Source organism: Bradysia coprophila (genome assembly GCF_014529535.1).
Source record: "Bradysia coprophila strain Holo2 chromosome X unlocalized genomic scaffold, BU_Bcop_v1 contig_128, whole genome shotgun sequence".
In the NCBI taxonomy this organism is placed as follows: Eukaryota; Metazoa; Arthropoda; class Insecta; order Diptera; family Sciaridae; genus Bradysia; species Bradysia coprophila.
The window spans coordinates 3,371,525-3,386,322 of record NW_023503295.1 but is presented as its reverse complement, the minus strand read 5'-3'; the positions used below and the strand labels follow the sequence as shown (position 1 = coordinate 3,386,322).

The window sequence follows — 14,798 nt, the reverse complement described above, 5'->3', positions numbered from 1 at the left end:
TACTCGAGTTATATGCAAAATACACTTATGGCTGAGGAGCGGCCTCAGTCCAAGGACCCAAATTTCAAACATTTTTCTCACCACATTCTATTCGGTATTCAATTACCTTTCATATTAGACAAAAACTAGCAAAATTGGATGGGATTTACTCGATTTATATGCAAAATACACTTAGGGCCGAGGAGCGGCCTCAGTCCAAGGACCCAAATTTAAAACGTTCTTCGCTACATTATATTTGGGCTTCGATTACCTTTCAAATGAAACAAAAATCACGAAAAACGGATGAAATTTACTCGAGTTATATGCAAAATACACTTAGGGCCGAGTAGCCTTTCACTTCTAGGGCCCTAACTCACGGGCGGTTCACCCGATTTTATTAAACTTTTTTTTTCCTGGATCGGTATCGACATTACCTATCTTTTGCCGTTTCATTTACATTTCCAACGTTTTTTTTTTGCCGTAAATATCCCCAAAAGACCTTAAAGCACTTAGGCGGCCCTAACTCACGACTTAAATATGCCCATCTTCGAACTTAGCCTCACTATTTTGACTATCTTTCAGGGAAAAAAAAATTTTTGAAATCGGATTTGATTTGCTCAAGATATCGACGTGACGGACAGACGGACAGACAAAATTTTTATTGCGGATTCGTCATCTGTGAACATAGGCAAACACTTTGCCCTTACCGTCTGCTTCGAATTCCATCAATTACACACGGCATCGGAATCCTATAAGCCCCTTTGTACTTCGTACGGGGCTAAAAAAGATTTTGCAGAAATCACCAAAAACGAACATTTTTGCGCACAAATGCTAGAAAATTGGCAAGCGGTGAGCGCTCTTAATCAGTTACTTAAAAGAATACAAGTTTTTACTTTTCGTAAGTTTTGTTTGTTTCCAAAATAGTTTTATTCGTTCCACATGTGTTCCATCACATAACAGTAAATTACGTCATTCTTTTCATTTCTTCCATTTAAAATATGACATTTGGAACAAAAGAAATTCGATATTTGTGTGTGAGGCCAGCTACGAGTGGAACAATAAGTACGTAAAAGTTATTTATGCAACAAGTTGAGAAATGAGGTTATATTTGGCATAATGTGTGATGTGACCACATGTGTGACAAAAGCACCCAATTTCTCAACGTCTTGCATACAACGTTTTCTGCAACCAGCTGCGAAAAGTGAAATTGGGAACGTGTCACCCAAATGACACATGAAAAGTTCACTTTTCGCAGCGCCGTTACAGAATTGAGTTGTGTTTAATCAATTTCGAAAGCTTTTTTAATTTCATAGAATTGTGTCAAACAATAACACTTCCGTTTTGTACAGCAGAATAGAACTAATTGTAGAATTGAATGTGTGATGTTTTCGTGTATACAATAAATGACGTCAGAGAATTAGTAATCGAACTGAAATCTTTACATCACTTATCCGTTTTGCTTCGGTTTACTGATAGCAGGAACAATATCCTTCAAAAGAGTGTGCGAAAACGTTACTTTCCCATAAATAGATGTTGATTCCATTTTAAACGCATTTCATATTATTACACTACCTCATAGAAAAACTAACAACTAGGTAGGGTGTGATCTTAGGCAATTGCCGAAGACAGTTAAAAGTTACTATAACAGAAAATCGTTGTTGCCGAAAACTATAACATTCAGAAAATTAAAAAACGAGTCGATGTTTTTGAACGACATTCATTCAACTGGGCTGGTACAAAAATCAAAAATGTACTAAACAGCGACAATAAAAATTGTTTTAAGTTACACCCCTGTCTGTGAGTAGTGTATCACCAGAGAGATGTTAATACGACGACTGGGTCGTTTCGACGGATAGAGGGAATATGTCGAATGACAGTTCGATTTTTAAGAGAGAATTCAATCCATTTTCTCTCAACCAATTTCAAAATCATTCGACATATTTCCTCTATCGACATAATTCCTCTATCCGTCGAAACGACCCAGTCGTCATATTAGCTACTCTCTGTGTATCACATGTTTTGTCAACAATAATTGCACGCGTTTGCACCACAGTCAAAAGAGACGTGACGATTTTCAAAATTTCCAAGTATGATATCATGGGATTTTCTCTGTGGAAATTCTACTGAAACTCGCAATAAAATTTGGTTTCTCGATAAAAGTGTTTGTTATCTTTACTCTTTTATTTTTCTTGTATTTGTTTGTACTTATCCGTTTGTTTCGATTACATTGGTGTAAATTCCCGATATAAAGACCTTTTCTACGCGAAAAGCAATAATTAAGGCTGGTGCAGATGAAAGACTGAAATATGATTCATGCCATTTAGTTGACCTTTTGTCTGATGACAGCTTGGGTGAAAAAATAGCTATATTTTCTCACTTCAGATGATACTTTAGCGTCTTTGTTGTGGAACAAATAAAAATAGGATATTTCAACAAGAGCGAAGTTTGCAGCTTGAGCGAAGCGAGTTGGAATTTCATATTTTTCCCCGCGATGAACACAACTTTTTACATGTGGACGTGTTAATAACCTTTTTTTTAAATTCTCCACACCATTTTTGAAAATATAAACAAAATGCAGTTCACGTGAGAAAATTCTATTTTAATACCTTGTGACAAAATTACAGAATTTTTCTCGAAGTTTGGTCCCTTTGTTGGAAAAGTTGTATCTGCTGTGGAGGCACAAACATCTATCGTCCACCACAGAATAACTATTTCTCACCACGGGAGGGAAAGTGCTGGCATTCAGCAACAAATTGCGATTTCATCATGGCCTTTTGAGTGGAGAAAATAAGGTCAATCACACCGCACTTATGAAAATATCTATTTTGTCCTAAATCATGTCCGGAGCGATAGCGGAGGACTTGACGCAGTCTAACTTCCAAAAAAAAACGAAGAAATTTTTTTGAGACGCGGCAACTATATATAGGCGAGAATTTAAGTTTCTTTACTTTGGCCTGTATCACCACAAATCCTATTCGATCTTATTCGCGCTTCAAATACGAGCAAAACGAGCTATCACTCGACTATGTAACTTTAAAATTGCCGGAGATACATCTTTTTGAAGTTGGTCATTTTGATAGAAAATGCACCAAATTAACGTTTTCCAAACAATCAAAATCTTTCAACTTACTCTGTATGTTTCTATCTGTCTATCTATCGACGGTCGATCTCGGAAACTAGTCAGCCAATCTCCATGAAATTTTGCAGGAGCCTCAGGGTGGGCATAAAAATGAAAATGTGATACGCCATTACCCCAGGAAAAACCAGAATTTTGTTTTATTGGCCTCGAAGTGGTTCCTGAGTGTGGTTTTCGAGGGTCGGGAACGCGTTTTCGGCTGTAGCTTAGCTGTATTGAAACCTACAGAGGCGTGCGACCCATCAAATGAAAGGTATTCGTAACACGATTCGAACAAAAAAATAATTAAAAAAATCGGGGCAGATTCGTTTGAGCTAGAGTGATTAGAGTGACCAAATTTTGAGCTACTCGAGCGTAGGATGAAAGGACTAATATTTTTTGGGTTATGAGAGATAGAGAATTACTTTCTTCGGCAAAGTCTCAGAGTTTTACGCGTAAAAAAGAAGGGCATTTGTGAAAAATGTCGAAAGTTGGAAATGGGTGGGTCAATTAAGGTTTTAGAGATATTTCTTGAATGGTGGCAGATAGAGAATTACTTTCTTCGTCAAATTTTCGAATTTCGTCAAATTTCGTCAAATTTAGTCAAATTTTCAAATTTCGTCAAATTTTCAAATTTCGTCAAATTTTCAAATTTCGTCAAATTTTCGAATTTCGTCAAATTTTCGAATTTCGTCAAATTTAGTCAAATTTTCGAATTTCGTCAAATTTAGTCAAATTTTCGAATTTCGTCAAATTTTCGAATTTCGTCAAATTTTTGAATTTCGTCAAATTTTCGAATTTCGTCAAATTTTCGAATTTCGCCAAATTTTCGAATTTCGTCAAATTTCGTCAAATTTTCGAATTTCGTCAAATTTTCAAATTTCGTCAAATTTTCGATTTTCGTCAAATTTTCGAATTTCGTCAAATTTTCAAATTTCGTCAAATTTTCGATTTTCGTCAAATTTTCGAATTTCGTCAAATTTTCAAATTTCGCCAAATTTCCGAATTTCTGTTATAAACTGTTATAAAAAGCTATGTTCTAAAACTTCTCAAACGACTGATATCCCAACAAAAATCTCTTCGAGAAAAGTGTGACGCAGTCTTTGAAATACAATTTCTAAAATGAATGATATCGCTAGAGTTGACGCTTTCAGCTTCGTTACGCAAAAATGAAATTTTACACCCAATTTTAGTTCAAACAAGCTGGCTTAGTTTTTCTCATCATCTGCCAAATAATTTTTACCAAAAAAAATTTGACTGGAAACAACCAAAATTTTACCAAAAAAATCTGCGTCGCATGTGGCAGATAAATTTTCTTGCTGGTCTGTTCCTGAACATTTGCCACTTTGCGACGCAGATTTTTTTGGTAAAATTTTGGTTGTTTCCAGTCAAATTTTTTTTTTGTAAAAATTATTTGGCAGATGATGAGAAAAACTAAGCCAGCTTGTTTGAACTAAAATTTCATTTTTGCGTAACGAAGCTGAAAGCGTCAACTCTAGCGATATCATTCATTTTAGAAATTGTACTTTACACTGCGTCACACTTTTCTCGAAGAGATTTTTGTTGGGATTTTTCTTAGCGGGACAGCTTTTCCGAAAAATTTAAAGCCATTTTCGAGTTTTAAGTCGAGAAAATGAGTTAAATCTTATCTCAGCCGGTCGGTACGCGAATAGATTATGTCTAACAGTGTGTCAGTTACTGACTGTAATCGAAATGAAATGTTTTAGGTGTCCCTGCGGACACGTTCTTATAACGTTTGCTTTCGTCCCTTTGTCTGTTGATCCATGGTTGATCAAAACGTTCTTTGATTCTTTCATATTAGTTTACATGCTTTACATGTACCGGAAACCTTTCATTTCAACTATGAAGAATTATTTTTTTCGGTGCCCTCGGATTCGCCTTGGATTAAGAACTTTCATGCAAAAAAAAAGATTTTTGAACTTTTCCGGCCTTGTGACGTAAATATCTATTACATTGTCGAATGTTTTTGGACCATTATAAAGGGAAACCATAAATAACTGATAACGGTTACTTCAACGGTCAGATAAGAAATCAAAAAAAAAACGAAATATTATCAGGAAATCATCAATGGGATCGATATATAAAAAAAAATTTACGACGAAGAAAACTAAAACAAAAATATTAATTTTCTATCTTATTCGGTAAGAAGCTTTCACGCGACTTAGTTGTTAAGTTAGTATTGTGTTGTAACAATGACATTTTTGGCTGTGATTTTACTCGCTGGTAAATATAAGAATAATATTGTAAATTGTCAAATTGTTATGTTGTGACAGACCCAGTGTGCTTTCAATTGTTATAATTTACTATTTCGTTAACTTTTGTAAAATGCAACTTCAATATGTTATCGATACCCTGTCCTGTAAACTAGGCTATAAAGCGAAAATTTCGAAGCTCTTGTCCTCTTGAGCATTTCATTCTAAAGAATTATATTCCATCAAGTTTGTCCCACAGACCGGTGAAGTGTTTACTCCAAAATAATCTCGAAAAAAAAACCCAAGAAAAAAATCGTTGTGTTTTTGCATCAGTTCCATAAATAGACCATTCATGAAGTAGCGGTAGCTATACTTTATAAAAATGGTGATTTGCCTGTTTGCGCCGAGTTTTCGTTTCCGTGAAAACGTCTCTCATTAAGCTCCGCCATATTGTTATGAGTAACGGAAAATTCTTAGTCTTAAAAGCTTGCCATTCATCATGTATCATCAAGATCAAAGAATTTCTAATCCCCGAGAGTCTGATTACGATAAATTTGGAAGGTGAACTCGCGAATACATTTACGTTACCGCTACTTTTTAACTTTTTTATATCATTACAATGGTTTATGGTCTTTAGTTCATAAAACGCTTATAGACATAGGCGAAACATATACGAAGATGTTTTACTTGATGTTATAAACATGATCTTAGTTATTCTTTTGTCATTCTTCAATTTCTGCTACAGGTAAAACCGCCAAAGTTCGTTGAATTTTGTTTTAAATTTATGACACCAAGGGTTACCGACTTTTTTACGATCTCTTATTTTGTACTTGGTCTCTGATTATCTTTTTTTTTCGTAAACAAAGTGACGCTTTTGTTTACAAAGTCGAATTTGAGCCTACGCAAATGTTTAGAATAAAATTGTAAAAAAAAAAACAATTTCGTCAAACACGATTACTAACGAAATCCAAACAATTTTTTAAGTTTATTTTAGCTGTAACGTACGTTCTGAAGTTACTCCGAATTCTAAACTGCCCATTCTGCGCTATAATGAAGATGGATATCTTGCGTCGAGCAGATCATCTCGGATCGTTGGTGGAACACCAGCTGCTCCAGGCGAGTTTCAAGGAAAGGTATGTCACATAAAATCTTCCCATCGCAAAATGTAGGGTCAACAAATATCGGGAAAGTTTAAGAGCAATGGACCCTTTGCAAATTTGAAGCCTACATTTAGGCGGAAAAAGATTCGTTTTTCGATGATTTCTTTGAACCAAAGTCTTTTTTTTTGAAAAAGTAAAGCCATTAAAGGACGCAAGGATGTGTTACTTTTAAAGGAAAATTTGGTTTGTGGGTTATCCCACTTGGAGAAATCTTTGCAGATTACACAAATTTACACAATTTGCAAGGGTTTCTCCAAGTGTTATAAGTTATCACCCATAAACCAATTCTTCCTTTGAAAGTAAAACATTTTTGCGTGCTTCATCGGTGTTACTTTTCCAAAAAAAAAAAAAAATTTGGTTTAAAGAAATCCTCAAAAAACGAATCTTTTTCCGCCTAAATGCAGGCTAAAAAATTTGCAAATGGTTCATTGTTCTGAATACTTGAACATCGATTTTGCCGTCAGGGCAATTTAAACCTGTAACTATAACGTCCAACATCTATAAAGTTTAATGTTTGTTGGTTGAACGAACCAACTGGAAAAGTCCTAAAATTGGAAAATTGGCATCTAAGGCTCGGAACGGGTTCGGGTTGACCTGTTTTAGTTCAGGTTGACCTGAACCGGATTCATGACCCGAGCCTGAAAAATTATTTCGGGTTCAACCCGAACTTGACCCGAACTTGAATTTTCGATTTCGGGTTTAACCCGAACCTGACCTGAACCCGAAATTGTTTAACCCGAATTTGACCTGAACCTGAATCTTCGATTTCGAGTTCGACCCGAACCTGAACTGAACCCGAAATTTTAAATTTAATCAGGTCGGGTTCGGGTAAACCGAAATTTTGAGCATTTATTACACTAAAAAAAGTCAAAAAATTCGGGTTACCCGAACCCGACCTGATTAAATTTAAAATTTCTGGTTCAGTTCAGGTTCGGGTCGAACTCGAAATTGAAAATTCAGGTTCAGGTCAAATTCGGGTTGAACAATTTCGGGTTCAGGTCAGGTTCGGGTTAAACCCGAAATCGAAAATTCAAGTTCGGGTCAAGTTCGGGTTGAACCCGAAATAGTTTTTCAGGTTCGGGTTAAATCAAGTTCGGGTTCCGGTCTGACCGAACCCGACCCGTTCCGAGCCAGGCATACCGACTTGGTTGAAGAAAAGTTAGGAAAAAGGCGCGTTAAATTTTTCACTTGTTGCATTATCTGACGCGTGAAATTCTTATCATTCGTTAAAGTCGGGGAAGAATGCATCCATTTTAAGTGGGATAATTTTTTTGTGTCGCGTAAATATTTTTTTTGGATGAAAATATTTAAATTGTAGTAATCCCGAGCAGCGCCGGGTGTACTACTCTAATTTGTAACAAATTCGGAATCCGATTAAATTCCGAACAGATTCAATAAATAAAAATCGATGTACGGCCACGAACCGACTGATAGTAGGTCCCGTTCTACGATTATATAAAACATTGTGTGACGTCGTGGTAATACTTCAGCCAAAATATTTCCTAATCAGATTTGACTGATAACAATTAGAGTAGACATGATTCACACCGCAAGGTTTTTAGCGTTCGTTATCAAGCTTGGGGAAAACAACAAAAGATAAAACAGACGTGAACGAAAGCAATATCATGAAGCGGAATTAATTTCACGAACCAATCAACATTTGACCCAAAGAAAATTTACAAAATTTTTGGTCGTTTGAAGACATGCACATTTATTGTGTCCTAAATTGCAGATATCCATTCAACAAGCCAACCTATATCCGTTAAATGTGTATCACTTTTGTGGAGGAACTCTAATTCATGAAAGTCACGTTCTTACTGCAGCTCATTGTGTTACGACAGACAGAGGAGTTGTCAGGAGTCCTAGCTTTGTAAGCATTTTCATGTTTTCGCTCACGGTTTTTAAGAGATTTTAACAGAAAAAAAACCTTTTCCGCCCTTGTAGTTCATGTTAGTCGGCGACGAGCTGTATCTCAGCTTGCTCAGTGCCACACGTCAATCTCGGATTGCTTCGCACGTCTTTGTGCATCCGGACTACTCGATTGAAGGCATCTTAAATGATGTTGCGGTGATCCGAGTAAGTAATGCAAAATCAATGGCTCTACCATGTCAGTTTGATGGGAATGTTTCTTCCAGACAAGTTCACCATTTACAGTCACAGCCACATTTTCGCCGGTTGCCCGGATACAATACTCTCCGAATGTGGGCACATCGTGTAGTGTTGCAGGATGGGGTGCACTTTTCTATGTACGATGTTCCTTGCAAAACAGTCGGTTAATTTTTGACAATTTTTTTTTTTTTATTAAATTGTTATTCAGAATGGGCCGTCTCCCGACAATTTGCTACGAATTAACGCTACCGTAATCAGTCGAACGGTCTGCAACGGGCCCAATTCCTATGGCGGTGCGATAAAAAGCGGAATGATTTGTGCCGGGGACATGGCTGGAGGCACTGATGCTTGTATTATACAAATGTTAATTTACACGACTCCTCAAAGCTAAGTGTTCCATTATTTTACAGGTCAAGGTGATAGCGGGGGCGGACTCATGTGTGGAATTTATGTGGCTGGTGTAGTGTCCTGGGGTGCAGGTACACACAGAAATATTTGAAATTACGCTTTCTGAAAACAGTCCATTAAATCAACAAAAATCCACAGGATGTGCTGAAGAGAATCTTCCCGGAGTATATACGGATGTGGCCGCTTACAACAGTTGGATTGACGAAAAAATCTACTGGGCTGGGGAACAGCAAGATATACCAACACCGACTACTGTTGCTATAACTACTCCTACTACTCCCACTACTCCGCCCAGCTTTCCGAGTCATGGAACTGCAGCAGTATTATCATTTGGCTTGATTTCTTTGTGTCTTTGCGTGCTGACAGCGGCACACTTAGATTGGAGAGTGATTTAAGGAATTTAAATGTTTAAGATGTTATTGACTTCTAACCATAAATAAAATGGTTGGGCGATTAAACCGTACACGTGGACTGAATTGTTAGAGATAATTAGACCCACACCAACTAAGTGTATAAGTGTAGACTTCACATTGAATTATTGGATGGCTAGTTGTGGGTTCGAAACTCAACCGAAACACACAAAAATCGTTTCATCAGGTTTTTGTCCACAATAATGACATGTGATTGAATCTGTTATTAGGTTGCATCTAGGATTTAATACCAATACCAATTTGTGTTCGGTTATTCTGCAATATGGAACATGAGGAGCATATGCTTCCATTTACAACATGCATTTACTTCATTTACTCTTTGTACATTCAACCGACTGCTGACATATCGGTCTACCGTTCACACATCGCTGCTATAAATGCCGTCAAGAAGTGTACCACCAACTCTGATTCGCTATATATTTTTGGAGATTTTAATCTGAACGGTGTCAACTGGTACGAGAATGATGACGGTTTCGATTTTGTACCGTTAATTGGTGACTCCATGTCCGTTAGATCAATCATTGCTAGAGAACTTACGTCAGAGATGGCCGACCTTGGACTGTTTCAAATGTCATCGTTTGCTAATAAGAGTGGAAATGTTCTTGACCTCGTTTACGCCGACAATTCCGAATTATGTGTAGTGAGCAAAGCAGATTTTCTTATGTTGCCAGTATCGAAAAGCGACGTTGACCATGTGCCATTGGCATGTCTTATAGAATGTCATCCCACTATCACTTCTGATGACGAGTCGAACACGGTGTACTGTTTCAAAAAGGCAAACTACGTTGAAATAAATGAACATCTTTCTGGTACCGATCTGCTGCAGTACTGTGAAGGTAATGTGAATGACTCCCTGAAATCTTTCTATGATAGCATTTACGACACTTTTTCCGAATTTGTTCCGCGTGCCACGATTCCCTCGTCCAACAATCCTAAGTGGTTCAATAAGGATCTGATGCATTTGAAGAATATCCGGAACAAAGAGTTTAAGAAATTAAGCACGCAACGTAAGCAGCAGCTGCTGTACGATATTCCAACGGTACTAGATGACCGTAAATTCCTACAAGCAAAAATCGAATTCGAATCGATGAGGACGGAGCTTCACAGTAATTTCATTCGGGAGAAAGCTCATTGTCTTAAGTCTGATCCCAAGTCATTCTGGCGTCATATCAATGGCAAACGCAAATCCAATAATCTGCCTGCCGTGGTCGAACTTAATGGCAAGAAGGCATCGACGAATGCAGAAAAGTCAAACCTCTTCGCTGAATTCTTCCAAAGTGTATACGTTGACTACCCGGAAGACCCGTCATTGTTCGACTTCATTGACAACAGAGTTGATAGCAATTGCTTCGGCATCACATCTACAGCGGAGCTGGTGCTATTCGTGTTGCATGGAATGGATGTAAACAAAGGAAGTGGTCATGACGGAATCTCATCCATATTCCTACGCGAATGCGCCGGAAATCTAGCAGAGCCACTGAATGTCATCTTCAATCAATCATTAACTGAGAAATGTTATCCGAATTTGTTTAAAATCGGACAACTGACGCCGATTTTCAAAAATGGACGGAAAATGGACGTCAAGAACTACAGAGGAGTCAATGTGATGCCAAACCTTGCAAAAGTTTTTGAACGAGTGGTCTTCTTACAATTGAAGCTTATCATTCCTCGAAACATATCCGCATCTCATCACGGATTCGTATCCGATAGAAACATTGAATCGAACCTGATGGAGCTGAGCGTCCTCATACATAATGCCTTCCAAGAAAACGCTCAACTAGATGAATTCATCGTCGACATCAGCGAAGCCTTCGACAAAGTTGATAAGTCGAAACTTATTCGTAAAATGGCCAAATTTCCTCTTTCGAACGCCGCTTTGTTGTGGTTTTTGTCGTACCTGGTCTCAAGACTGCAATATGTCGTTGTGGGATCTGAAAAGTCGGACGTTTTCACAGTTCTTTCCGGTGTGGGCCAAGGATCCATTCTAGGAGTCATTGCGTTCCTGATGTTTTTCAACGACTCTGACGTTCAACTACCCGGTATCCACAATCTGAACTTTGCTGACGACAAGAAAATGACTTCAATAATAAAATCTGAGGAGGATGCGATAAATCTTTTTGCAGCAATTGATATATTCTTCAAATGGTGTTGTGACAATGGAATGGAAATTAATAGAGCCAAGTCGAAAGTCATCACATATACGCTCAAAAGGAATCCCATAATCTACGACTACAACTTAGATAACCAACTAATTGAACGGACAAGCAGTAATCTTGACTTGGGTGTTCTGTGCGACTCAAAGTTTTCTTTTAACTCTCACTACGAATACGTGAAAAACAAAAGCAGATCTGTGCTGAATTTTGTTCTACGTCAATGTCGATATTTTGACGAGGATGCCATGAAAATTCTATACAAAGCCTTGGTACGATCCAACCTCGAATTTGCAGCCACTGTTTGGTCACCAGTCTGTGCAAGTCACCGAACCACAATTGAGAGTACGCAGAAGCAGTTTGTTATGCATCTTAATGGTGACTACCGCGACCGCGCTGACAACAACTACGTCTTGAGCCCTTACATCGAAAGATGTACGAAGTTCGGTCTGCAAACTTTGATCCGTCGAAGGGTGAATGCATGTGTTTTGTTTATTCATTCGCTGCTTACCGGGAAAATCAACTCGCCGAGCCTTCGTTCTCAAATAACGTTCACAACGAGAGCACTCAAAAACAACGGAATTATTTACATCAAAGGCTGTCGGAATGGTCGCGTCACTAATTCACCATTCAACAACGCCTGTAAAATGTTCAACGCCACATCATCTTCGATCGATCCGACTCTGCCACACGCTCAGTTTCGTACCGCTCTGCTTCGTCTACCTGACTCAACTTTTGGTTCATTCGTTCAACTATGATCGTGTCAGCCTGACATCAACTATTTCTACCTCTATCGACGAGCTTTCTGCGATAATCTGTTTCTTGTTTGTTTCTTATTTTTTCTAATTTTGACTCAAAATTTTTATTTTGTTAACGTAAACTTAACTTTTCTATTGTACAATTAATACTAATAGTCCACTTGTATTAAGCCGACTTTAAATGAATAAAGAATTGAATTGAATTGAATGCAACATAAGGGGTTCGACAATGTGGAACATAAGGAACTTATGGAACCTAATCTAGAGTCATTTTAACATTTGTTCACAATTTACTTTGATGTTGTATTGCTTGGAATGGAGACAAGTTAGCTCGTTGTTGATTTGCTTGTTTACTGAAAACAAACAAGCAAAACAACCCCGAGCTAAAGTGTTCACAATTACAACTGAAAACGAGCCATCAGAACAGTCGGAGCGTTTGCTGCGACTGAGCCCCGTACAAACCCGTATATCTATTGCGTACGTGACCCTAGTGCGTCTGTCACCCTACTTTGACCGTAAGCCTATGCGCCGGTTAAAGTAGTTAAAGTAAAATTATTATGTAATGTGTACATCTTATAAATTGCGCATAGCGCAATTACGAAGCCCCGTACGACGTTCCTTTCAAATAAAACAAAAATTTCAAATAGCCCTAAAATTTTAATTTATTGAGTATAAATACACATAGGGCCTAGTATCGGCCTCAGTCCGAGGATCCAATTTTTTTTTTTCAACTACATTCTATTCGGCCTTTGATTACCTTCCAAATGAAACAAAAAATACGAAAAACGGATGAAATTTGCTCGAGTTATATGTAAAATACACATAGGGCCCTAGTAGCGGCCTTAGTCCGAGGACCCAAATTTAAAATTTTTTTCAACTACATTCTATTCGGCCTTTGATTACCTTCCAAATGAAACAAAAATTACGAAAAACGGATGAAATTTGCTCGAGTTATATGTAAAATACACATAGGGCCCTAGTAGCGGCCTTAGTCCAAGGACCCAAATTTAATTTTTTTTTCAACAACATTCTATTCGGTGTTCGATTATCTTTAAAATGAAACAAAAATTACGAAAAACGGATGAAATTTACTCGAGTTGTATGTAAAATACGCATAGGGCCCTAGTAGCGGCCTTAGTCCGAGGACCCAAATTTAATTTTTTTTCAACAACATTCTATTCGGCCTTTGATTACCTTCCAAATGAAACAAAAAATTACGAAAAACGGATGAAATTTGCTCGAGTTATATGTAAAATACACATAGGGCCCTAGTAACGGCCTTAGTCCGAGGACCCAAATTTATTTTTTTTTCAACAACATTCTATTCGGCCTTTGATTACCTTTCAAATGAAACAAAAATTACAGAAAAACGGATGAAATTTGCTCGAGTTATATGTAAAATACACAGAGGGCCCTAGTAGCGGCCTTAGTCCAAGGACCCAAATTTAATTTTTTTTTCAACAACATTCTATTCGGTGTTCGATTATCTTTCAAATGAAACAAAAATTACGAAAAACGGATGAAATTTACTTGAGTTCTATGTAAAATACACATAGGGCCCTAGTAGCGGCCTTAGTCCGAGGACCCAAATTTAATTTTTTTTCAACAACATTCTATTCGGCCTTTGATTACCTTTCAAATGAAACAAAAATTACAGAAAAACGGATGAAATTTGCTCGAGTTATATGTAAAATACACAGAGGGCCCTAGTAGCGGCCTTAGTCCAAGGACCCAAATTTAATTTTTTTTTCAACAACATTCTATTCGGTGTTCGATTATCTTTCAAATGAAACAAAAATTACGAAAAACGGATGAAATTTACTTGAGTTCTATGTAAAATACACATAGGGCCCTAGTAGCTTTTCACTTCTAAGGCCCTAACTCACGGTCCACTCACCCGATTTTAAAAAACTTTTTTTTCCTGGATTGGTATTGACAATACCTATCATTGCCTACCTTGCCGTGTCATTTACATTTCCATCGTTTATTTTGCCATAAATATCACCAAAAGACCTTAAATCACTTAGGTGGCCCTAACTCACGAAGGGCCGACCCGAATATGCCCATCTTCGAACTTATCCTCACTATTTTGACTATCTTTCATGGAAAATTTTTTTTTTGAAATCGGATTTGATTTACTCAAGATATCGACGTGACGGACAGACGGACAGACGGCCCAAATTTTTATTGCGGATTCGTCATCTATGAACATAGGCAAACACTTTGCCCTTACCGTCTGCTTCGAATTCCATCAATTACACACGGCATCGTAATCCTATAAGCCCCTTCGTACTTCGTACGGGGCTAAAAATGAAGAAGAAAAAATTCGCGTGCGAATAGTCCCACAATTGACCATTCGCACTCGTGTGCGAATAGCAACTGCCTTTTTATAAATAGGAATATTTCAAAGTTGGTGAAAACGCTTTTACAACATTTAATTGCAATGTTGTTCACAAAACCACTTCAAACACAATC

The 14,798-nt window shown here is 37.5% G+C and overlaps 2 protein-coding genes across 2 annotated transcripts; both read left to right on the top strand.

Moving 5' to 3' along the window:
* The first annotated feature begins 5,182 nt into the window (after window positions 1–5,182).
* Window positions 5,183–9,449, top strand: LOC119067741 (trypsin-like). Its single transcript, XM_037170870.1, has 8 exons — window positions 5,183–5,338; window positions 6,292–6,440; window positions 8,200–8,337; window positions 8,412–8,543; window positions 8,603–8,713; window positions 8,785–8,926; window positions 8,987–9,055; window positions 9,123–9,449. Exons 1-8 carry the CDS (start codon window positions 5,308–5,310, stop codon window positions 9,377–9,379), a joined length of 1,029 nt encoding a protein of 342 aa, XP_037026765.1. The 5' UTR covers window positions 5,183–5,307; the 3' UTR covers window positions 9,380–9,449.
* Window positions 9,450–9,677: 228 nt separating this feature from the next.
* On the top strand, window positions 9,678–11,908 carry LOC119067625. Its single transcript, XM_037170718.1, has 2 exons — window positions 9,678–11,704; window positions 11,863–11,908. The coding sequence occupies exons 1-2, from the start codon at window positions 9,678–9,680 to the stop codon at window positions 11,906–11,908; spliced, it is 2,073 nt and encodes a 690-aa protein (XP_037026613.1).
* The last annotated feature ends 2,890 nt before the right edge of the window (window positions 11,909–14,798 follow it).

What these genes read in the sequence shown, in the direction of transcription:
- LOC119067741 (XM_037170870.1), top strand. Translation starts at nt 5,308, where the DNA reads ATGACATTTTTGGCTGTGATTTTACTCGCTG. An exon ending in GGCTGGAGGCACTGATGCTT is followed by an intron (nt 8,927 to 8,986) that starts GTATTATACAAA and finishes ATTATTTTACAG; the next exon opens with GTCAAGGTGATAGCGGGGGC. An exon ending in TGTAGTGTCCTGGGGTGCAG is followed by an intron (nt 9,056 to 9,122) that starts GTACACACAGAA and finishes AAAAATCCACAG; the next exon opens with GATGTGCTGAAGAGAATCTT.
- LOC119067625 (XM_037170718.1), top strand. Translation starts at nt 9,678, where the DNA reads ATGGAACATGAGGAGCATATGCTTCCATTTACAACATGCATTTACTTC. An exon ending in AATCTTGACTTGGGTGTTCT is followed by an intron (nt 11,705 to 11,862) that starts GTGCGACTCAAA and finishes TCGAATTTGCAG; the next exon opens with CCACTGTTTGGTCACCAGTC.